Source organism: Eptesicus fuscus, chromosome 11 (genome assembly GCF_027574615.1).
Source record: "Eptesicus fuscus isolate TK198812 chromosome 11, DD_ASM_mEF_20220401, whole genome shotgun sequence".
Lineage (NCBI taxonomy): Eukaryota > Metazoa > Chordata > Mammalia > Chiroptera > Vespertilionidae > Eptesicus > Eptesicus fuscus.
This window is the reverse complement of record NC_072483.1, coordinates 90830955-90855448: the sequence shown is the minus strand read 5'-3', so window position 1 is coordinate 90855448 and position 24494 is coordinate 90830955. Positions and strand designations below refer to the sequence as shown.

The following is a 24494-nucleotide window of genomic DNA, read 5'->3' as shown; positions in this document are numbered from 1 at the left end:
CTCGAGAGCCGTAGTTTGCTGACCACGGGACTAAAGCATGAGTGTGTGTTGAGTTTGGCTTATATTCTTTTTTTGCTCAACATGGATTTTTTTTCATCATTAGAAAAATCACTTGAAATTTCCAAACTTGCTTCTTTTCTTGACTGTCTCACTGGACTGGGAGCTGCCGGGGGTTGGCACGGGCCGGGGAAGTACCCCGATTACTCCTGTCCTGTCCCCCAGCACTTAGCACAGTCCCAGAGAGCGACAGGACTCACTGTACACGGTGGGTGAGCCGAATTGAATGGACACTTAATCCCACTGCTCTCCAAGATGAGGTTTGTGCTGCTGTCAAGCAGCTCGGAAGGAAATTCCAGTTTTTCTCAGCCACTTAGCTCATGACGTCGGGTGCTGACTCGCATCCTACAGACCCGGCCCCTGTTCGCTTTTGTTTTCCCAGCAGGATTTGCTAAGGTTTATTTTTTTGTCCATGAAATCTTGCCACATGGGCCCTGTTTTCTTCCTCAAATGTGTTTCTCATGTTATTCTTAAAAGCATTAGTGACCTCATTCTTGGGAGCCAAATAGCTCGGTTCCGTTTCCTGCCCTTTGTGGATAGTGTCCTGTGCTCCGAGGAGCGGATCAAAGGGGCTGCACGCCGCGGGACCATTTGGCTCTGCTCGGCCTGTCCCGCCCGGCCCGGCGGGCAGCTGGGAGGATGTGCATGATCGAAGGACTCGGCATGCTTTTCCCCTTTGTGCTTCTCTGAATGCCTACCCTGTGCCAGAGGTTGTGCACCCCACCTTTGGGGAAATGAAGATGAAGAAGGTGCTACTCACCACCCCGGAGGTTAATGAGTGGAAATGGAGTCGGGGGTTGGGATTGTATGCAGAGAGGAGGGTAATGAGTGGAAATGGAGTCGGGGTTGGGTTGTATGCGGAGAGGAGGGTAATGAGTGGAAATGGAGTCAGGGTTGGATTGTATGTGAAGAGGAGGGTAATGATTGGAAATGGATTTGGAGAGGAGGGTAATGAGTGGAAATGGAGTCGGGGTTGGGTTGTATGCAGAGAGGAGGGTAATGATTGGAAATGGAGTCGGAGAGGAGGGTAATGAGTGGAAATGGAGTCGGGGTTGGGTTGTATGCGGAGAGGAGGGTAATGAGTGGAAATGGAGTCGTTAATGAGTGGAAATGGAGTCGGGGTTGGGTTGTATGCGGAGAGGAGGGTAATGAGTGGAAATGGAGTCAGGGTTGGATTGTATGCGGAGAGGAGGGTAATGATTGGAAATGGAGTCGGAGAGGAGGGTAATGAGTGGAAATGGAGTCGGGGTTGGGTTGTATGTGGAGAGGAGGGTAATGAGTGGAAATGGAGTCGGGGTTGGGTTGTATGTGGAGAGGAGGGTAATGAGTGGAAATGGAGTCGGAGAGGAGGGTAATGAGTGGAAATGGAGTCAGGGTTGGGTTGTATGCGGAGAGGAGGGTAATGAGTGGAAATGGAGTCGGGGTTGGGTTGTATGTGGAGAGGAGGGTAATGAGTGGAAATGGAGTCGGGGTTGGGTTGTATGCGGAGAGGAGGGTAATGAGTGGAAATGGAGTCGGAGAGGAGGGTAATGAGTGGAAATGGAGTCGGGGTTGGGTTGTATGTGGGGAGGATGGTAATGAGTGGAAATGGAGTCGGGGTTGGGTTGTATGCGGAGAGGAGGGTAATGAGTGGAAATGGAGTCGGGGTTGGGTTGTATGCGGAGAGGAGGTAATGAGTGGAAATGGAGTCAGGGTTGGGTTGTATGCGGAGAGGAGGGTAATGATTGGAAATGGAGTCAGGGTTGGATTGTATGTGGAGAGGAGGGTAATGAGTGGAAATGGAGTCTGGGTTGGATTGTATGTGGGGAGGAGGGTAATGAGTGGAAATGGAGTCGGGGTTGGATTGTATGTGGGGAGGAGGGTAATGAGTGGAAATGGAGTCGGGGTTGGGTTGTATGCGGAGAGGAGGGTAATGAGTGGAAATGGAGTCGGAGAGGAGGGTAATGAGTGGAAATGGAGTCGGGGTTGGGTTGTATGTGGAGAGGAGGGTAATGAGTGGAAATGGAGTCGGGGTTGGGATTGTATGTGGAGAGGAGGGTAATGAGTGGAAATGGAGTCGGGGTTGGGTTGTATGCGGAGAGGAGGGTAATGAGTGGAAATGGAGTCAGGGTTGGATTGTATGCGGAGAGGAGGGTAATGATTGGAAATGGAGTCGGAGAGGAGGGTAATGAGTGGAAATGGAGTCGGGGTTGGGTTGTATGTGGAGAGGAGGGTAATGAGTGGAAATGGAGTCGTTAATGAGTGGAAATGGAGTCGGGGTTGGGTTGTATGCGGAGAGGAGGGTAATGAGTGGAAATGGAGTCAGGGTTGGATTGTATGCGGAGAGGAGGGTAATGATTGGAAATGGAGTCGGAGAGGAGGGTAATGAGTGGAAATGGAGTCGGGGTTGGGTTGTATGTGGAGAGGAGGGTAATGAGTGGAAATGGAGTCGGGGTTGGGTTGTATGCGGAGAGGAGGGTAATGAGTGGAAATGGAGTCGGGGTTGGGTTGTATGCGGAGAGGAGGGTAATGAGTGGAAATGGAGTCGGAGAGGAGGGTAATGAGTGGAAATGGAGTCGGGGTTGGGTTGTATGTGGAAGAGGAGGGTAATGAGTGGAAATGGAGTCGGAGAGGAGGGTAATGAGTGGAAATGGAGTCGGGGTTGGGTTGTATGTGGGGAGGATGGTAATGAGTGGAAATGGAGTCGGGGTTGGGTTGTATGCGGAGAGGAGGGTAATGAGTGGAAATGGAGTCGGGGTTGGGTTGTATGCGGAGAGGAGGTAATGAGTGGAAATGGAGTCAGGGTTGGGTTGTATGCGGAGAGGAGGGTAATGATTGGAAATGGAGTCTGGGTTGGATTGTATGTGGGGAGGAGGGTAATGAGTGGAAATGGAGTCGGGGTTGGGTTGTATGAGGAGAGGAGGGTAATGAGTGGAAATGGAGTCGGGGTTGGATTGTATGTGGGGAGGAGGGTAATGAGTGGAAATGGAGTCGGGGTTGGGTTGTATGCGGAGAGGAGGGTAATGAGTGGAAATGGAGTCAGGGTTGGGTTGTATGTGGAGAGGAGGGTAATGATTGGAAATGGAGTCGGGGTTGGGTTGTATGCGGAGAGGAGGGTAATGAGTGGAAATGGAGTCGGGGTTGGGTTGTATGCGGAGAGGAGGGTAATGAGTGGAAATGGAGTCGGGGTTGGATTGTATGCGGAGAGGAGGGTAATGAGTGGAAATGGAGTCGGGGTTGGGTTGTATGCGGAGAGGAGGGTAATGAGTGGAAATGGAGTCAGGGTTGGGTTGTATGTGGAGAGGAGGGTAATGAGTGGAAATGGAGTCGGGGTTGGGTTGTATGTGGAAAGGAGGGTAATGAGTGGAAATGGAGTCGGGGTTGGAATGTATTCGGAGAGGAGGGTAATGAGTGGAAATGGAGTCGGAGAGGAGGGTAATGAGTGGAAATGGAGTCGGGATTGGGTTGTATGTGGAAAGGAGGGTAATGAGTGGAAATGGAGTCGGGGTTGGAATGTATTCGGAGAGGAGGGTAATGAGTGGAAATGGAGTCGGAGAGGAGGGTAATGAGTGGAAATGGAGTCGGGGTTGGGTTGTAGCGGAGAGGACTCCCGGAGGTCCCGTCTCTGATGTCTAGTGCCAGCGGCCTTACCTGGACCGGTAAATGGCCTCATTCGCAGTTCCCAGAGCAGCCGTACCTCCTGTCAGTAAGTTGTGGCTCGTAGGGCTTTGCTTTCAAAGTTCCTTCAAGTTTAAAATCATATTCATGATTTAATACTGATCCTTGTCGTCATTGCAACCTCAGGTCTGATGTGTGAATGTTCTTTCCAAGTCTACAGTAAAACCGTTTCAACTTAAAAATACACATTTGTTGCCCTAACTGGTTTGGCTCAGTGGATAGAGCTTCGGCCTGTGGACTGAAAGGTCCCAGGTTCTATTCCGGTCAAGGGCATGTACCTTGGTTGCGGGCACATCCCCAGGAGGGGGTGTGCAGGAGGCAGCTGATCGATGTTTCTCTCTCATCGATGTTTCTAACTCTCTGTCCATCTCTCTTCCTCTCTGTGAGAAATCAATAAAATATATTTCAAAAGAATACACATTTGTTTTGTTCCTGAAAGCTTTGAATGACCAGATGCTATATTTCAGCTTAGCCTGAATGATTCATTTGGAATAGCTTTTTCAGCGTTGCTGGTTTTTTTCTTTTAATTTTAAATATATTTTTATTGGTTTCAGAGAGGAAGGGAGAGGGAGAGAGAGAAACATCAATGAGAGAGAAACATTGATCGGCTGCCTCCTGCACACCCCCTACTGGGGATCTAGCCCGAAACCCGGGCATGTGCCCTGACCGGAAATTAAACCATGACCTCCTGGTTCATAGGTCAGTGCTCAACCACTGAGTCACCGCGGCCTTGAGTTTTGATAGCAAATAGTAGCATGACCTTGCACTTCACATGGATGTGCGTCTCATTTGGCATCTCTTGTGTGGGACTGTTGGGTTGGGACATGCTGGTCTTGACATTCCTGAGCACGGATGACATTAGCATGGTAGGTGACTTGTGGTTTAAGGTTGATGACGGGGGTGAACTATGTAAATGTTAGCCCACAGAGGGCCGTGTTAAGGTGGCACGTGATGTTTATGCTGCCTTCTTCTGGATTTTGAGGAATTTTGGAAATGATGCTTTCAGTTCTTTAATGGTATCTGTACACCATTGTGCCCAGACAAGGCTGGAGCTGGTAGTCAGTCCATTTGTAGGAAGCCGGGCGGGACCTGGGCACGGTTTCTCGGCATCCCCCGTCACCGTCACCGTCACCGGGAGGGGGCGGGCGGGCCACTGTCCCTCCGCCCGGATGCCGAAAGGACAGTCACAGCACACAAAACGGGGCTTGGCTGACTGCGTGGGCGCCGCCGCCGCCTTTTCGGCGGGTTTACGGTTGTGAATCTGGGTTTGCGGCAGGCGTGTTTCCGGAGTTCCCCCTTTTACCAGTTGCCTGTGACCCCGCCTTGGGGTTGCCCTCCTCCCGCTTTGGGATGACAAAGCTGGGGGAGAAGTGAGGAATTAGAACCCCTTCCAACGTGCAGGAGACATTTCAAAAGACGGGGGGGGCGGGGGGCAGGTGTAACGACGGAGGAAGGTTGGCTGCGTGATGACTGTTACCTGTGGGGAGCTTGTCTTTCCCTCCGAGAACAGACCGTCTGTCCAGGGCCCGCCCGGAGTCCCCGCAGCCTGTGCTCCAGGTAAATTGCTGGTTAGTGGCGCTTATTTTCAAACCCATCTCAGGTTGACATCCCCCCTGATCCCTAAGCCTTCTCCTCTCATCCGCCGGAGTATAGGAATGAATCACCGCTAGAGTGCCTTTGGCATTCCACGAGTCTGAGGACTTGAGATTTGATTTAAATGTTAATTCATGCGACAAAGGTTGTCCGCTCACGTTCCCACTCCTGGGACGTCTTTCCAGGGCCTTGGCCTGCGCCCAGCTCTCTCCGCGGCTGCCCGCGTCTCCGGAGAGCAGCCAGGCCCCCCCGCGCCCCCCCCCCCCCAGCCCCGCGTCTTTGTCTTAAACTCGAGTCTGGCCTCGTCCAGAGTGCAGGAGCCATTCTCAGTGCTGCTCCTGTGTGGTGTCAGCGATACCTGGGGCTGTTTATTCCAGGTGTGTTGACGTGAAACTAAAAAACCCCACACCCATGATAACGAGTTAACTCTACTTTTCTTCTTTTGGATGTTACAGACTTCCTCACGGGCTTCCTTCTGGTTGTGGGACGGCCTCCGGCTGCTTCTGGGTCTCCCTCCTTTCGGCTTTTCGGCGGGCACTTAAACACGTGTCAGTAGGATCAGGAATAAAATAGGTGCTGTGGCTTCCTATAAAGCACAGGTGATTAATAATAAGGACTTACAGAGTTCCCAGCCTTTCCAGCCCTCCTCGCCCGACTAAACGTAGGTCCCGTTGCCTCTCAGACCTGCTAGATGTCCCAGACTAGACCAGGGGGCGTTGATTCAGATGGCTAAGGTTTAAGGAAGTGGACCAGACTTTATAAGGTCGGATCTGCCTGGGCGACTCCCTGATGGGGAGACTGGAATGTACTTCCTCCTCCGACTCGGGCACGGGAACATGCATGGGCGTTCGTTGCACGCTCCTCTTACTTTGCTGCGTTAGTTGTGTGTCTGTTGGAACGAGAAGTAGGAGGATCGGGGCCATTCGTGGCAGGTAGTGGGGCACAGACACCCTCAGGTTTGCAAGCGGGTGGCGTGCTCTCCGTTAGAAGTCAGCGTTGGTGCCTCCGTGCAGGGCGGGCAGTGGCGGTTGAGGTCTGCCGCGCTCTCAGGGACTATGGCAGTGTTTCTGAATTTCTCTGAGCCTCCTCATCGTAAAGGGCGGGCAGTGGTAACAATGCCTCTCCCAGAGTCCGTGGGGTAGTGGAGTTAATGAATGCCTGTGCAGCGCTTCGCACGCTATCCGAGACGGGACAGGTACTCCGTAAATGTCAGCATCGTTTCTCCAGCCTTGTTTCCTGGGAAAAGGCGTTCTGGACGTCGCCATGGGATCCTGGGGGGGGGGGTGTCACCTCCCTGGGGGGTGTCACCTGGGGGGAGGCAGGTGCACGTAGGCTTAAGCCTGACGTTGATGTGCATGGGTTGGTGGTGAGGGATGGCTCGGGTCCTTTGGCTAGAGTCTTGCAGCTTCTGATTGGGGCGCGGGGGGTGGTCTCAAGAAGAAGGCGGAGACCGAGGCTGCCTCGTGGTGGCCCTTTCTGACGATGGGCCTTGCCCGGGACGGTGGCCTGGGAGCAAGTCACGGTTCGATTCCTGGTCAGGGCACATGCTGCCCGGGGTTTCGGGCTTGGTCTCCAGGGGGGGGCCTGCAGGAGGCAGCAGGTTGGCACGTGGGGCTCCAGGGGTGTGGCGGGGACGGGGGCCGCCTGAGAGGCCGCTCCCACGGGTTGTTGGGAGGAGGGAGGTCCTGACGGTGGTGGGACAGGGAGGGCCGTTGGGCGCTGCCCGCCCTCCCCCTCTCCGCGGTGCTCAGCACACGTCGGGAGGAGGCCCTCGTTCACGCTGACCCTGTTCTCGCCTCCCCGCAGCTGGGGACCATGGCCAAGATGGAGGTGAAGACGTCCCTGCTGGACAACATGATCGGCGTTGGCGACATGGTGCTCTTGGAGCCTCTCACGGAGGAGACCTTCATCCACAACCTCAGGACGCGCTTCGACCACAGCGAAATCTACGTGAGTCGGCACGCGAGGCCCCGGGTGGGGTCGGGCCTGGCGTTCTGTGGCCGCGAGCTGGCTCCTCTTCCTCAAACGCTTCCCTCTCTTTTCCCCTTTTTCCTGTTTACCAGAGTCCAGGGGGGTGTGCTCGTACCCTCAGCCAGCGTTCTGTGTTTGCTCGCTGGGCACACAAGGAGCACTGATTAGAGCCCTGTGATCTGTGCACACGGTGGGTGCAGGGTGCCGACGGGGTGCAGGCGTTGTGCTAGATGTTGGGGGCACCCACAGCCAGCGGAGAAGACTTAACCCTTTGCACTCGCTTGCTTTTTTCTCGATTCCTTTATTCTACTCGGGGTTTAATTTTTTAAATACCCCAGATTTTACAAAGCGCGGCAGTAGAATAAACAACTGGAGTTTCTTTTCATACAAACTTATTTATTTGGATTTTTTTATATTTCAAATTGTTGATACATTCAATACAATTCGACATACGAGCTGCTACCGATGCTAACCGTGTCGAGTCACACTCGACATCCGAGTTGCAAAAGGTTAATTCCTGCCGTCGGAGGGGCAGGGCCGCAGGAGGAGTTTGGAAGTCCAGGCATCGTCTTGGATGCCTTTGTACGACTCGCAGTCTGACCTTTGGGAAGCTGCTCGTTAGAATGCAGGGAGTGGACTGTCGAAAACGATAGGAATCTTGTGGCCCGGCTGGTGTGGCTCCGTGGTTGATCATCCACCTGTGAACCAGGAAGTCACGGTTCGATTCCCGGTCAGGGCGCATGCTGCCCGGGTTTCGGGCTCGGTCTCCAGGGGGGCGGGTGCCTGCAGGAGGCAGCGGATCGTTGTTTTCTGTCATCAATGTTTCTATCTCCCTCTCCCTTTCTCTCTCTCTCTAAAAATCAATTAAAAAAATATTTTTAAAGGATATGAATGGTCTTGACATTTGTAGTTGGTAGAGGCAGAAGCAACTGACCAGATAAAAATATGTGTTTGGTCCTTAGAGGTTTGGGAATAGTCTTGTCCTGCTATCCAGAATTATAGTGTTCATAGACAAAAATGGAAGCATCTAAATATATACACGGGCAGGAGAAATTTCATGTTGTAGAAATTCTCTATAAAGGACTTCACAAGATTACTAACTATCCAGTTCCTTAAATATATTTAAAACATGAGTGAGAAAGACACGGACGTGCAGTTTCTCAGGAGTGGGTGGAAGGCAGGGACATTTGCATCCGTTCAGGTGGAGGTGCAGGGTCCGAGAAACCGAGGAGGGGGCGTGGCTCCCGGTCCCCGGCTGAGGGGGAAGCAGGCGGGTCGGATGGGGGGGTGTAGCTGAGTTCTTCCCCTTTTCACGGGGCTCCTGTGTCAGAGATGAATGGGATTGTTGGGACATGCGGCATGTGTTTCTGTTCTTGTGGGAACAGACAGCAGGAGGGAATCTAAGGAAATGCAAGGAGAGCGAGGTCACAACGGGTCCACGTAGGGTCGGTTATGACCTGTGTGGAGCGGGTACACTTTTAAAAATTACACACGCAACCCCCCGTGATTGTATGTCGCCCAGAGCTTGGCTTTCCAGGCAGCCCGTCCTGTTCCGAGGATAACGTTGGATCGTGTCCGAGTGAAAGGGTAGCCACCCTCTGGGGACTGAGCTTTTTGTCGTCGGGGGTTTATGCGGTTGGGGCGGGGGGCGGGGGACAGCAACCTGAGCTGTGTGGGGACTGCTTTGGGGCATTGAGGTGGTCAGCGGGCTGCACCCCGCTCAGAGCCGCTACGTGAAGGGCGGCTTCCAATGGGAGAGGCGTGGAACCCCGCCGCCTCCCCCCCGGGAAGGGGCTTTGTGTGGTTTGGCAGGGAGGCCGGTGTCACCTTCCCTCCAGGTATAGCAGTTCGGGTGGGAAAGCTGGAGCCGCTGCAGCTTTCATTGAAAGAGTGGTCTGATAGCACACAGCAGGCCGGCTGAGGCCTCGGTCCGAGATGGAGATAGCAGGCCTCAATGCGGCCTAACCACGGGGCCTCAATGCGCCGTAACCACGGGCCGATCACTCCGCAGCCCCCCCCCCGGGCACTTCCAGACGAACTGACAATAGGGCGGAGGGCAGAACATTGCCTGCATTCAGGGACCTGACTTGCTCTGCCCACGAACAATGAGGCAGTCCCTTTCTCACAGGATGCCCAGTGTTCACCGGAGTCCGGGGCCGACGCAATGTCTGGGGTCGGCCCCACGTAATTTTATTTTCTAACCGTGTTAGGGATGCCCTTTCTGGGGTGAAACAAAAGCAGAAGATTGCCTCCTGCTTTCAGATACTCATTTCAGCTAATCTTCCCACCATACCTCAGGGCCGTCACTGCCTTGAGATGTAACCGTACCCCCATCCTGTTGGAGGGTGGGCATTCTCTGTTTTATTTAAGCCCAAAATTGTTTCCGGTTACAGAGTCAGGTCCGTAGTATGATCCTGCTTTTTGTTATTGGGGGGGTTTATGGACGTGTGCACGTGTTTGTGTATTTGTGTGCATATGAGGATGCTAACTTTGGGTACCAGATGGGATGGGAGGGATGGGATAGCATGGGATGGGATGGGGTGGGATGGGGTGGGATGGGGTGGGATGGGGTGGGAGGGATGGGGTGGGATGGGATAGGATGGGATGGGATGGGGTGGGAGAGATGGGAGGGATGGGGTGGGATGGGATGGGATGGGATGGGGTGGGAGGGATGGGATGGGATGGGATGGGGTGGGAAGGATGGGATGGGATGGGGTGGGAGGGATGGGGTGGGATGGGATGGGATGGATGGGGTAGGATGGGATGGGATGGGATGTGGGGACAGGGAAAGGTTTCTCTTAGACTTCTGTGTTCTAGGGCTTGTGAAGTCACGCATGTGTTGTTTTTGTGAATAAAAAAGAGTCCGCAGTAGATTTGATGACCCCCCCCCCCCCCCCCCCCCCGCAGCCTCACGCCACGCAGAGCAGCCTGGGGAAGCCTGTCTCCGGCTCTCACGCTGACACTGCGTCTGCTCCGCTCACGGTCCGGCTGTACCACTGCTCACCGGCTGCCAGAGGCCCGTTGGCATGACCTGCAACCGTTCACCGTCTGATGCCTCACTTTTTAAAATTTTATCTCTTTTGCAGTCTCATGTTTTATTCTGTAGAAATGGCCGCACGCACAGGCACAGTCCTGGCTTCAGAGCTGCGGTGGATGGGGGCCCCGTGAGCAGAGGGCGCCGGGCCCAGACGGCTCACCCACTGAGCCACACTGGCTGGGCTGGTTTGTTCCTGTCTGAGTTGTCAGGTCGGGGTCATCCGGGTAAAGAAGCCTGAGTTTGTCTGAAATGTTAGGATCGGACGTTGGTTGTCGTTGTCAGAGGACCGCTTTGAAAACCCAGTGAAAATGATCTTAATTTGTAGGAGCTGCTGGTGCGTGAGGGCCCCCGTGAAGTTGGCCTCGCACGCAGGTCGTCCTGTGAGAGACGCTCAGGTGTGTGCTCCGGGATGCTCATCTTCGTGTTGGTCGGGCAGAGTCTCTCCGTGGCCTCCGCAGGGAGAGTCATCGAGGGGCGTTGGCCTGGGGGGACCTGCGGGTCAGAACCCTTTGCTTCTGTTCCCCCCGCTGGGCAGCGGGACCAGCGGCGGCCACCTGCAGCCAGAGGCCTCGTGGGAGATGCTGGCTGTGACATCCCGGCCGGCTGCTGTCTGCCCCCTCTCCGTCCTGTGTCACATGTTCTCCCCCCCCTCCCTCCCCCATGCCCGCCGGATGGGAGGGTGGCCGGGTTTCCGAGGACTGCCATGGAGGTGACCCAGCCAGATGTGGTGCCATTTTTAGGGGCTCCGGCCAGGGCTGTGGTTGGGCTCAGGAACAGCAAGGCTGCAATTTGGGCAGGAATGAGCCCACGGCCAGTTTGCAGAAAGAACCCGGGTGTCTGTTCTCTGACGAAGAGGTATTTTCGGTGCTGACAAGTAGCTGTCCTTTGTCTTCCATCCAAATGGCCTGGTTTGGGGACCATCCAGATGTAAGCGGTCTGAATCCGTCCGATTTTAGGATCTTTTTTTTTTTTTTTAAATATATTTTATTGATTTTTTACAGAGCGGAAGGGAGAGGGATAGAGAGTTAGAAACATCGATGAGAGAGAAACATTGATCAGCTGCCTCTAGCACACCCCCTACTGGGGACGTGCCTGCAACCAAGGTACATGCCCTTGACCGGAATCGAACCTGGGACCCTTGAGTCCGCAGGCTGACGTTCTATCCACTGAGCCAAACCGGCTTCGGCAGATTTTAGGATCTTAAACTGATGGGAGGTGTAAGAGGACCTCTTTGGACGTCTGGTAAAGATGGTCTTAGTTTTCAGAAGTATTAGACGTAGGGTCCCCGTAAGGAGGGGATTAGATGTTTTTATGAAAGATACTTAAATATTAAGTGCAATGTATTTGGTTTAAAATACTGCAAAGGAAATGGAAAGAATACTAGTCAACACCTACATATTCATCTGAGGTTCCTGAAACACCTTTTATACATAAACATGGAAGTTCCCACCTGTGGGTAGAACATAAGTCCCTGGGAGTCTGTATAGATGCTGTATCAGTCTCCTCGCTGCGTGATGAATTGCCCCAGGCGTACATACAGCTGACAGTAACACACATTCTCACCTCGCGGTCCCTGGGGGTCGGGGGTGGGGCACGACTTAGCTGGCCCCCTGCTGGGGTGTCCCCAGGCTGTGGTCCAGGCGTCCAGCTGGACGGGTCTCAGGGAGACTGGGCCCTTCCCCGGGCTCACGGGCGGCTGGCAGGGACCTGAAGCCCCCCCGCCGCCACCCTCCCCCCCCCCCCCCGCCAACTCTCCTTATTTTTTTTTTTAATTTCCTTTAAAAATAGTAGCTTTTTAAAAAAAATTACAAAAGTAACAAATGCTTTTGGAAAGAAAATTCAGATAATACAGGCATACGTAACATAAACGTGATTTTCTTACCTTGATACCCCAGTCCCATTTCTAGGAGCGAGAGTAGTTTAATGGAGGGTAATCCTCCAGATTATGTAGGTTTGATTAAAAATTAAGCTTTCAGCCCGGCCAGCGTGGCTCAGGGGTTGAGCGTTGACCTGTGAACCAGGAGGTCACAGTTGGATTCCTGGTCGGGGCACATGCCTGGGTTGCAGGCTCCATCCCCAATAGGGGGCGTGCAGGAGGCAGCTGATAAGTGATTCTCTCTCATCATTGATGTTTCTGTCTCTCTCTCCCTCTCCCTTCCTCTCTGAGATCAATAAAAATATGTTTAAAAAGTTAAACTTTCAAATTAAAACTTTTTGGGTGTGGAGCTGGAAGTAGGGGGAGGTTCTCTCTTATCTGGGTGGATGGGCCTGTGCCCCAGAGCCCAGACCCAGCCACCTCCCACCCACCTGGACCAAGTGGGGGGTGTGAAAGGGGGGGCCTGACCCCGTGCAAGGAAAGGCCTAGACTCGACGGTGCATGCGTCTGCTGGGCTCACGGGAAAATAGAGCATTGAGGAAGCACGGAGAACACGTGTGTGTGTGTGTGTGTGTGTGTGTGTGTGTGTGTGTGCAGGAGTGTACCCTCGGTGTTGGGTGGAGACGGATTAGCAGGCCAGAGAGAGAAAGCTGGTGGCAGACGGCGCGTCACGAGGCCACGGAGACGTTGTGTGTGATTCCTAGCTCGGCCTCTCGGACGGTTTACGCTGCTTTCAGGACAGTCATTTGGCGATCCCTGCCGGTTTCAGCGCCGCCACCTCTCGTGGCTGAAAACCCCTTCCTCTCAGAACGTGCAGCACGGACACGTGCTGGTCTGCTGCTCACCCAGCGCAGAGCTGTCTTACCCTGCAGGCGCAGGACGGCACCCGGAATAGTCATCTAATCCTTACACTCTATTGTTTTTTTAAAAACATGTTTTATTGATTTTTTACAGAGAGGAAGGGAGAGGGATAGAGAGATAGAAACATCGATGAGAGAGAAACATCGATCAGCTGCCTCCTGCACGCCCCCCACTGGGGATGTGCCCGCAACCAAGGTCCATGCCCTTGACCGGAATCGAACCCGGGACCCTTCAGTCCGCAGGCCAACGCTCTATCCACTGAGCCAAACCGGTCAGGGCTAGTACTTACACTGTATTAACTTAAGTGTTCCGGCTGGAGCCGTACGGAAGGCAGACCTGGCTTCCGGTCTGCAGCAGGGTTCGTCTTTGGGGGGCGGCGTGGCGGGTGCTAAGGAGCGAAGGCCAGGCCTGGCTCTGCCGCGGACCCCCCGAGGCCGGGAGAGCTGCCTTCACGCCTCGGAGACTGTTCTTACTGATGAAATGACGGGTCAGCCACCGCCATCCAGGCCTCGTTGGCACAGTGCTGTGCTACGCACTTTACATGTGTCAGTTCATTCAGTTTTTACTAGAGTCGCATGTGCCGTAGGTTTTTAAATTACCTTCCTTTTACGACGAGGAAACAGGCTCAGAAAGGCCAAGGAGCTGGTCCGAGGTCACACAGCAAGTAGGTGGTGGAGCTGGAATTCACACCCAGGGAGTCTGGCCCCAGCGTTCATGCTTTTAATAGTCCTGCTGGCTTTATGTGGTTGCTATGACAGCAAATGAAGGATACTACCAATATGAAAGCATTCTCTTTTTTTAAAAAAAATATGCTTTTATTGATTTAGAGATAGAGAGAGGAAGGGAGAGAGAAAAAGAGAGAGAGACAGACAGACATCGATGTGAGAGAGAACCGTCGATTGGTTGCCTCCTGCAAGCTCCCCGACCCGGAATCGAACCGGAAACCTGGTATGTGCCCTGACCAGGAATCTTCAGTGCATGGGCAACACTCGACCCACTGAGCCACACCGGCCAGGGTCACAGGAGGCATTCGGAGTCTGCGAAGTGCTGTTCACAATAATTGGGTTGTTACTGAAGAATGTGGAGGTTGGGAATGGGGCGGTCCCAGCCCCAGACGGAGGACTGGAAAGGTCATCGGTGGCCCTGTCCCGTGTCCAGCTGGCATTCGTCAGCGCAGTGACAGGAGCCTGGGTGACACGGGCAAGTGCCTTCAGTTCCCAGGTCCCGCGCTCACTCGCAGCAGCAGCAACGCTGGCAGGATGAGGCTCCTCCCCTCTGGAAGGCGGGGGAGGGGTCAGGAGGTGGTTTTTCATCCTGTTCTCCGGATGGAGATGGCTGAGAGCGGTGCGTGGTTCTTTATGAATGAGGTGGAGGGGAGGGGGCAGGTCAGCACGGGATGTGTGGCCAGTTTTGCCGTCTTTTCCGCACCTGCAGCTGTTTCTGCGCTTACCTCTGCAGGGCGGGTCAAGGTGGGGTGATCCTACCTCCTAAAGGCGGGCTCTTTGTTCCTCACACTGTTGTGGAGGGTGGGGTGCCGTGTGGCATGTTGGGAAAGGCGTGGCCTTTGGCAGGTAGACCTGAGGTTCAGTCTTGGCCTCGCAGCCACGGGGACCCCTGGAAACAACCGAGGGTCCGTTGTTTCATCCATCAAGCAGGGGTCGTGATGCTTAGCAGCTTAGCCCGGGGCTTGGCACCTAGTAGGGTGAAGCACGTGGTAGGGCCAAAACTTGGAAACTCAGAATGACGTCTCTTCCAGGTTCAGACACTGAGGTTTCTGGTAACTAGAATCTCCCTCCCCTTCCCCGACTCTCTCCCTCCTTTCGCGTTCCCCTGCCCCTGCCTTCTTTGGGGTTCACTGTCCAGGTCTCATTTCTGCTGGGTTACCGCCTCCCGGGAGCCACACCATCTTACTTCCAAGGCGTCTGGCCAGGGCACACGGTCACACAGCCCCTCTGTGCCTTAGTGAAGAGAGCTTTCGTGGGTCCGAGAAGGGCGCACGCTGTCTCCTTACAGAGCCGGTCTCCGTGGAGATAGGGTGGCGTCGTGTTGTCCTGCTCTGAAACGAAGGCTGCAGGCTATATTTTTAGCTGGTATTTCAGCATGGCACGGAGCTCATATATAGCCCTTTAATTCATGGTCTGCAGTGTCCGCTGACGTTATTTTTGTTGTTGACACGATAACAGATGTCCCCATTGGCCCCTCCTTTGCCCACTGTGCTTCATTGTTTAACTTAAAAAAACGTTTCTTTTTTTAAGAATGTATATTTTTATTGATTTCAGAAAGGAAGGAAGCGGGGGAGAGAGAGAGGAAAGAGAGAGAGAGAAAGAGAAAAAGAGAGAGAGAGAGACATCAATGATGAGAGAATCATTGTGCCTCCTGCACACCCTCACTGGGGATCGAACCTGCAACCCGGGCATGTACCCTGACCGGGATTCGAACCGTGACCTCCTGGTCCATAGGTTGACGCTCAGCCCCTGAGCCACGCCGGCCAGGCCAAAGTTTCTTTTTGGTTGGATGTCGTCCCAGAATGCACTGCATGCAGCCTTGTCATCGCTCTCGTTCTGGCCGGTGGTGGTGCTGCTGAGCTGAGCGGTTGGCTCTTACTCTAACAGCTCCTCGTTTTTACACTTTTAGAATTATTTTGATCACATCTTACTCCTTTTCTCTCTCTGTTCGCTTCGCTTTCTCTTTCCCTCTGTCTCTTTCCTCTCTGCCCTTGCTGGCCATGGCTTCGTCCCTTACGGTGGGAGTTCTTAACCTGGTATGTCAGCCGTATGCAGACTTGTATGTGGTATTGTCTGTGGGTCTTTCCTGGAGGGAAGGGTCATAGCTTTCATTGCAAAGGGAGGGCAACTGCAAAAAGGGCTAAGAAGTGCACTGCAGCAGTATTTCTTAAACTGTGTTTCAGCCGTGAGTGGGTGATGGAAGCCATTTCGTAGGTTAGGGACCAGCAGCTGAAAAATTTTTTATATGAATAGAATGGGACCAAGACTCTCAGGGCATCGCATGTGGTAAGGGTACTTAGGGTTTTGTGACATTTTAATCTCATACGTATGTATGTGCATGTACATATATACTCAAGTACACATCGTTGGTCCTGATGAAAGTCTTACTATAACCAGTCAGAGCCAGGCATGTAAATCACAGCCATAGGACGGCCCCAGTTTGCAGAGGCCGCTGTGTCCCCGTAGGGGGTGACATCCCGGAATACGGACAAGGGAGAGAGGCTGGAAGAGGGGCCAGGAGGGACACTGGCCTGAGAGGAGAGCCTGGCCCCCGGAGTCCTGGAGGGCCGGCCGCAAGGTACGGTTTCAGCTCTGCTTTCTCGGCATTATCTGGGGAGACGTCAGAAGATGCCACTGCCTGGCCCCTCCCCGGCTCTTTGAAATGGGATCTCCGAGGGTGGGGCTGTGGCAGGCCTTTCTTGTGGGATGAAATCCGTGGTCTGTGGGCTGCGCATCTCAGGCCTTTCTTCCTATTCCGAACGTCTGGGCGGGGAGGTGGCGGGCTGGGCGCGCCCCGGGGAGACGGGTTTGCACTGTAATCGCCGGAGGAATGTCCACTCGAGCGCTGTTTGCTTATCCACAGGCATCTGTCCTGGAATGCGGGCGATAGCTGAAGTATGGAGACAGGGTTGTTTTGACTTAGGAATGTTTGTACATTCTTGTTGCAGTGTTTGCCCTCGAGAAGTAGACGATAAACTTGCTAATTGAATGTGCCCTTGGTAGAAAGGTCGAGCCTTCCCCCCTCCTCCCTTTCTCTCTTGTGCCCGTGTCTTCCCTCGCCCTTCCCTTCCCTTTTCCCTCCCAAGTGTCACATGGCGGTGGGAGTGGAGCGAGCTTTCCTCTGTCACGGGGTGTGCAGATGCTGGAGGACTTGGGGTGCTGATCCTGGGGGTGTGGGATCAGGAGGTGCTGAGCTGGGGAGTGGCGGGATGGTCTGGAGGTTGGTTACAGGTTGGGGAGGAGTAAATAAGTACACTGACTGAGCAAATGCGTACGTATGTTCACATACACACACATCCATCCATCCATCATCCATCCATCCTGTCCATCATCCATCCATCCATCTGTCCATCCATCCATCCATCCATCCTGTCCATCCATCCATCCATCATCCATCCATCATCCATCATCCATCCATCCTGTCCATTACCCGTCCATCATCTGTCCATCCATCCATCATCCATCCATCCATCCATCCATCCATCATCTGTCCATCCATCCATCCATCCATCTATCCATCCATCCGTCCATCCATCCATCCATCATCCATCCATCCTATCCATTACCCGTCCATCATCTGTCCATCCATCAATCATCCATCCATCCATCCATCCTGTCCATTACCCGTCCATCATCTGTCCATCCATCAATCATCCATCCATCCATCCATCCATCCATCATCCATTCATCATCCATCCATCCATCCATCCATCCATCCTGTCCATTACCCATCCATCATCTGTCCATCCATCATCCATCCATCCATCCATCCATCCATCATCCATTCATCACCCATCCATCCATCCATCCATCCATCCTGTCCATTACCCGTCCATCATCTGTCCATCCATCATCCATCCATCCTGTCCATTACCCGTCCATCATCTGTCCATCCATCAATCATCCGTCCATCCATCCATCCATCCATCATCCATCCATCCATCATCCATCCATCCTATCCATTACCCGTCCATCATCTGTCCATCCATCATCCATCCATCATCCATCCATCCTGTCCATTACCCGTCCATCATCTGTCCATCCATCAATCATCCATCCATCCATCCATCCATCCATCCATCCATCATCCATCCATCCATTACCTGTCCATCATCTGTCCATCCATCCATCCATCCATCCATCCATTACCCGTCCATCATCTGTCCATCCATCATCCATCCATCCATCCCTTGAGGGTAATGAGAGCCAGACCAGACTTGTGCCTGTTGGGGAAGGTGTATAGAACCTATTGGTGAGTAGTTTTGGCCGTTATGGGGAGGGTCCTGGGGTCCTTTTTTGGTGTGAACAGCCAAATAGAACATCTTCTGGATTCTAGCAGGAGCTTCTCTGAGTCCTTTGGGACCTAGGGCCCAGGTTCAGGGGTGAGCACAGCCGCAGGGGTGGCCTGGTCTGTGGCTCGCTTGGGACTGGCGTCACCCGAGCTCTGGAAAGCGCTGGTGCGAGATGGAGGACACACCAGCCTCTTCCTTCCGGTGGAACAGGCGAGTGGAACTCAGGGGCAAGCGGAGGGCTGTTGTTGCTGCTCCCTTTTGTGAAGGTGGACGATACTTCCCCTCCTCCTCCTCCCCCCAGCCCGTTCAGAAGAAAGCACACATGACGACTCGCCCTTCTGTGCACATACTCGCCTTGAAGCTCCGAGTCCGATCTCTGACTTGTACTGCCAGTGGCTACTTGATGAGTCAGTTTACCATACTTTTGAGACATGACAATAAAAATACCAACTTGAAGTAACACACAATGACAAGAAAATCGAGGGTATCGTTTGTAAGTCTAAGTGCGAATTGATGTAGAAATGAGCTGCCGGGTCCCTATTGTTTCGATCCCCGACAGGAGGTCTCACCTGGTCCTGCAGTTCTTACCTGGCTACATCGAGAATGGAACTGTGGGCGTCACTGGCCAGGCGGCCAGGCAGCTGCGGCCAGGCGGCCTTTCCGGTCCTAGAGAGAGGAGGGTCCTAGAGAGAGGAGGGCTGGGACTAGGCACACTCAGGTTCTCTTCCTGGCAGAAATGTGGGCACATGTACCTCTGACTGAAGCCCAGAGGACCCTCAAGGAAGAAACCCATCACAGCAAGGGCAGGTGTCGGAGCGGAGGACATGCCTCCTGGGGGTTCAGGATCAGAGGACACGCCTCCTGGGGGTTCAGGATCAGAGGACACGCCTCCTGGGGGTTCAGGATCAGGGGACACGCCTCCTGGGGGTTCAGGATCAGGGGACACGCCTCCTGGGGGTTCAGGATCAGAGGACACGCCTCCTGGGGGTTCAGGATCAGAGGACATGCCTCTGAAACAGTGGCATGTGGGGATGCCCAGGTGCTCCCACTGTTTGCGTATTCCGAGTGAGAACGTTTGTGTGGCCTGGGTCCTTTCCCGACCTGCTGAGCTGTGCTGGTGTATCCTTCTGGGGCCACTCGGAACGCCAGTGTTAAATAATCCACGAAGGTGGTTGTTAAAACCAGTGACTGTTGCCGTGTGACAAACCACCCTCCAAAAATGAATGGCTTAAAACTGTGGTCGGCAAACTGCAGCTCGTGAGCCACATGCGGCTCTTTGGCCCCCTGAGTGTGGCTCTTCCACAAAATACCACGGCCTGGGCGAGTCTGTTTTGAAGAAGTGGCGTTAGAAGAAGTTTAAGTTTAAAGAATTTGGCTCTCAAAAGAAATGTCAATTGTTGTGCTGTTGATATTTGGCTCTGTTGACTGATGAGTTTGCCGACCACTGGCTTAAAACAACAACCATTTATTTGCGCCCAATTCTTTGGGATAGCAGCTGAGGCTGAGGTCAGTGGAGGTGTCTTCTGCTGGTCTCAGCTGGGACCACGCCTGTGGCTGCAGGCCTCTGCCTGGGGCGGGGGGCAGGGGGGTACTTAGGACGGCCTGGGCCTCCTGTGTCTGGGGCAGTCAGGCTGTGCAGTCCAGGGCACCCCGGCTTTCGACAGGACATCGCCGACAGGTTCGCACAAGCTCATCCCCATCATGGCTCCCAGCTACGGTCGTAAGATGGGGGAACATCCTGCTGCACAAACACGTTTCAAGCCTCTGCTTGCGTCTTACCATCTAATGTCCCATCCCTTCGGTCACACCGAGCCACAGACCAGTGCAGGGGGGAGAGGGGAGGAAGGAACCTGCTGCCTCTGAAGGGAAGAGGGCAGTCCTGTCCCCGGGGCTGTGCATGCTGCGTCTTTGCAAACACTTTCCCAGCAGGACCCAGGCCCGAGGCGAGAGCCTGTCGCTTAGGGCTTTGTCCGGTGGCCGCACGGCAGGCCGGCCGCATCAGGGCCGGGCACCGAGTCCATGTGCGCGGTGCTGTCTCCGCAGCAGAATGAATGACTGCAGGGACGCCGTGGTCTGTGCCGTCTGTTCTGTGAGTGGTGAAGGCGCCCGGTGCGAGCCGGTCACCCGGTGAACGAATATTTACGGGGCCTCGTGAGGGGTCCGCCTTCCTAGGTGACAGGGAAGTGGAAGTCCCAGGTAGGACGGCGGAGCGCACACCGGGCCGGGTGGCCTTGGGCGCGGGGCTGAGCGGCGGTTGCCCCCCGCAGGAGTGCGAGCGAGGCAGGTTCTGACCTTCTGACCGGGAGTCAGCCAGGCTGACGTTGGGTGTCCAGGGGCAATCTCAAACTGTTTGTTCTGCTCACAACAAACATTGATGTTGATTCCTGGATTCAAGAAACTACCTGAAAAGGTAAATTCGTGTCCTTTTTCTACTAAGGGAGGCTGATCTTTCAGTCAACAGATATGAAAGGAATAGCTGACCCTTGTGTTTTCATGTTACCCGTGTCACTAAGGGCAGTGAATCAGTTAGAAGCTGCTCAGTCAGTTACTCAGTTTCTAGCATCTCCCATCGGCTCGCCCAGGTCGGTTGGAGAGCAGAAACCGTCTCGACAAAGTCTTGTCTAATAGAATAAGTTAGGAAAGTTGGAGTCTTTTTTTTTTTTTTTTTTTTTGAGTCATTTAGGGCCAGATTGATTGGGTCCCAGTGATAGAATGCCAAGAATTAATGTGAAACATTGCCTGGGAACTGGGAGTTTTTTTTTTTTTTTTTCACAGTAGCAGTCTCATCTATTCTTCTTCTTTTTTTTTTTTAATTAATATATTTTTATTGATTTCAGAGAGGAAGGAAGAGGGGGAGAGAGAAACATCCATGATGAGAGAGAATCATGGACCGGCTGCCTCCGGCACGCCCCACACTGAGGATCAAGCCCACAACCCGGGCCTGTGCCCTGACCGGGAATCAAACTGTGACCTCCTGGTTCCTAGGCCGACGCTCCACCCCTGAGGCACGCCGGCCGGGCTGAATTTAAATTGGGCATTAGATGAGCTGTCCTTCGGAAAGTACCTTCTGGTGTTGCAGCACGTTAGAGGTCAGATAAAACTGGTTTCTGCCCGAGGGGTAACTGTGCCGAGCCCGTTGTAGAGACGGACAGGCCTGGGGAAGGGCCGTGCCAGGCCCGGCCCCGTGGGTAGGAATGGGGGGAGGCCTGCTTCCTGAAGACTGACACCCGAGGCCAGAGAGGAGGCCGGGAGACACCGGTTCTCACTGGAATCGGGGAATGCACAGGCCTTGCCCACACTTCACAGTGGTCGGTGACTTAATTTTTGGCCAGGGCTCCGGAGGGCTCTGAGCCAGGATCCTGAATCAATCGAGAGGTTTTGAAAAGTATTTTCCATGTATAAACCCACGCTTTCCATGGATCAGCAAAAAGAATACCTATGATTGACTCTCTGTCTTCAGAAGTGGAACGTTTCCTTGAAAAATAGAAAATGAATGGCCAAGTGAACTAGCGTGGTTTTTTTTAAAAGGATAAAACGTCAGAGGTTAAAATACAGGCCGTGTACGTACTAACGGGCGTGTGTCCTCCTGTCACAGACATACATCGGGAGTGTGGTCATCTCCGTGAACCCGTACCGGTCGCTGCCCATCTACTCGCCGGAGAAAGTGGAAGATTACAGGAACAGGAACTTCTACGAGCTGAGCCCTCACATGTGAGTATGGCGTCCGCGGGTCGCTTTCCTTCCGCTCCGAGGATGGTCGCTGACAGATGTGTCCAGCTGTTCCCTCCACGTCCCGGGGAAATGCTTTTTAGTCTTTTCTTTTTTTTTCAATTGGATGGAGGAGTGCAGAAGTGCGTTGTCATGCCTCATTTTAAATTTAAAGAGGCAGAGTACTTCCTTTGGCGCCAGGCTCTGCGAGTTCTGGAATGTTGGGGTTCCGTATGTAAAATATCTTTCTGTTAACAGTCCTGTGTGAGTAGCAGCTGCGGCTGGTTATTTTTTTGCAAATAAGACAGGAATGTGCATGGTTTGTGATTACGAAGCGCCCAGGCGGCGTCTCCTACTCTCGGATGAAGGAGCCCAGGATTGGGGGGTGATGGTGCCCTGAGCAGAAGGCCTGCAGTTTACCCTCTTCACGGACGCCGCTCACGAGACAGGAGTGCATTAGGCCCGCGCGTTCACCGCCCCTGAACTTAGCCACTGTTTGACTTTCTCTCTTGAAGGTCACTTGTTAGTGCAAATAATTCCTGCAAATAATATCGCACAGTTGTTACATAGGGCCAAGGCGGAGGAACCCCGAACTGCAAAGTGAAAAGACCTTCAGAGGTTTGGTTGTGTCTTAGCACAAAATAACTTTCTCTGTCTGATCGAAGGTGGGCCCAGTTCATCTTGCTAGAAAAGAAAACCTAATCATGAGGGAACACGTAAACCTCTGTCCAGGTGCTGATGCTTCCCCGCACGGTGCGGCGTGCAGTGACCTTCTGGGGCCGCTCGGAACGCCAGCGTTAAATAATCCACGAAGGTGGTTGTTAAAACCCAACCACTCTGTTTTCTACCCGTCACGCGGATTCTGCTTGTTCAGTTCACTCCCAGAAGTAGGCTTTGCTAGTGACGGTCGTTTGTTCTGCTTTAACAAAAACAAAAACAAAAACAAAAATCTGAAATTTGTTTTATAAAGTCACCCCTGTGGTTGAGCCCCTGCAGTGAAACCCTTTATTCGACGCCTGCATGTTCATCTTAAGGTCTAGGCCTTGACATTTCTCACAGTCAGAAACTTGGATCAGCGCGTCAGAATCCCCAGGAGCTGATGAAAAACCCAGCTTCCTCGGCCTTCCCGCCACCAAGCCAGGGATCTAGGTTTTTCACACGCCTTCCCGGAGATTCTTATGTGCACACACGTGTGAGAACATGTCCCAGGTGGATACTGACCCATGGTTTCCCTTCCTTCGCTGCGTGCTCCGTGTGTTGACCTTTTACAGTAACAGTGGTGGTGGCTTGTACTTACTGAGGATGTCCTATGCCGGGTACAGCACTGGGTGTCATAGCTCACGTCATTCTCGAAATAACGCCGTGGGGCAGGTATTACAGCAAATTGGGAAATTGTCCCGGGAAGACAAGCGGCTTATCCGGAGCCACACAGCTCGTGGGTGGGGAGCTGGGGTGTGAACAGGGTCACCTGCCGTGCCTCTCGGCTGGGAGCGGGTCCCCCCATTTTCATGGCCGGGCCTCTTGCCGTGCACTTCCATCCCACTGCCTCCGGTTGCCTATGCTCCTGTGTCCCGGCCTCCCAAGGGTAACCTTAGCCGTGCCTCAGTTTACCTCCAGGACGGCACTGCCGTTTTATTTGCAGCTTAAATCCCCACTTGGGGGGTGTTTAGATAGACAGATGTCTGTTCTAGAACATGGAAGTGCATGCCCGGAATATCCGTTTTTATCCCCTTCCCTGGACGGTCCCTCTCAGAGGCTGCAGGGCTCACCCCTCGCCCCAAGGGAAACACCCCACCAGCAGTACAGTGTTTCGGATAAAGACGGAGCTTCACTGTGGCCCGTGAAACACTGTGAGGGGCACAGGGGGTAATTTTACCTGATGGGTCTGAATTTGCCAAGCTCACGTCCCAGCCGCCCCCAGCCACGGCTCTTGGTCCTTTCAGCCCCGCCACACTCTGTCACACCTTCCCTGCTGTTCTGTGCCTGCTGCCTTCCGGAAGCCTGTAGCCGGAGGGAAGCCCGGGTCCCAGGTGCCAGACGGAAGCCAGTGCCAGCAGCTGGGGGAAGGAAGGCCTACTCTTGCATGAATTTCGTGCACCGGGCCTCTAGCTTTAATAATAAAGTGAGCTAACATGTTATGTTACGGCGCTCTTTCACACCGAGCGTTCAGGTTCAATGTATTTATTCATGATGTAGAGCACGTACCGTCTGATTACGCGAAGCGTCTGGTGGGGGGAACTCGCCACTGGAAAGAAGAGGGGTGGTCTGGTCCCGGGCCAGGAGCGGGCGCGGGTGTGTCCTGGCATCAGGCTGGATGCCGCGGCATCGCAAGCACAATTGGAAGCCGGCGGTCTCCATTTTAGAAAACGGAACACCCTGCAACGGATTGTAAGAACTGAGAAAAATGGCTTCAGGCTTTGAAAAAGCTCTGGCCGCTCTTTCCTGACAGGGAAAGCCGTTAACGGGAGGATTTGGACAGCGCCCACATCGGTTGTCCAGACATCAGCGCTCTGCCTCCAGGGAGCCTCTGCCCCGGATTTTGTGCCAAAGTGATTTTGCAGGCCCACACGCTGCTGGCCACGGGACGATGTTGCTAGAGGGCTTGTGCGCTTGAGACCGTGTTAGTCCGGATCTCATTTTACTCCGTAAAGGCAGACCAGAGAAATGTCACAGAGAAGGAACAGTAGTTACGTCTCAGAATGCACAGGGGCTGTGGG

At 53.7% G+C, this 24494-nt stretch overlaps 1 protein-coding gene across 4 annotated transcripts in view; it reads left to right on the top strand.

The window, feature by feature from the left end:
* Positions 1-7122: 7122 nt before the first annotated feature.
* MYO1B (myosin IB) overlaps positions 7123-24494 on the top strand; it is a 115733-nt gene continuing 98361 nt past the window's right edge. For all 4 annotated transcript variants that reach the window (XM_054723298.1, XM_054723295.1, XM_054723297.1 and 1 more), the window contains exons 1-2: positions 7123-7257; positions 21665-21780. In XM_054723298.1, the coding sequence (XP_054579273.1) occupies positions 7123-7257; positions 21665-21780 (251 nt within the window). The remainder of the gene's footprint in view (positions 7258-21664; positions 21781-24494) is intronic.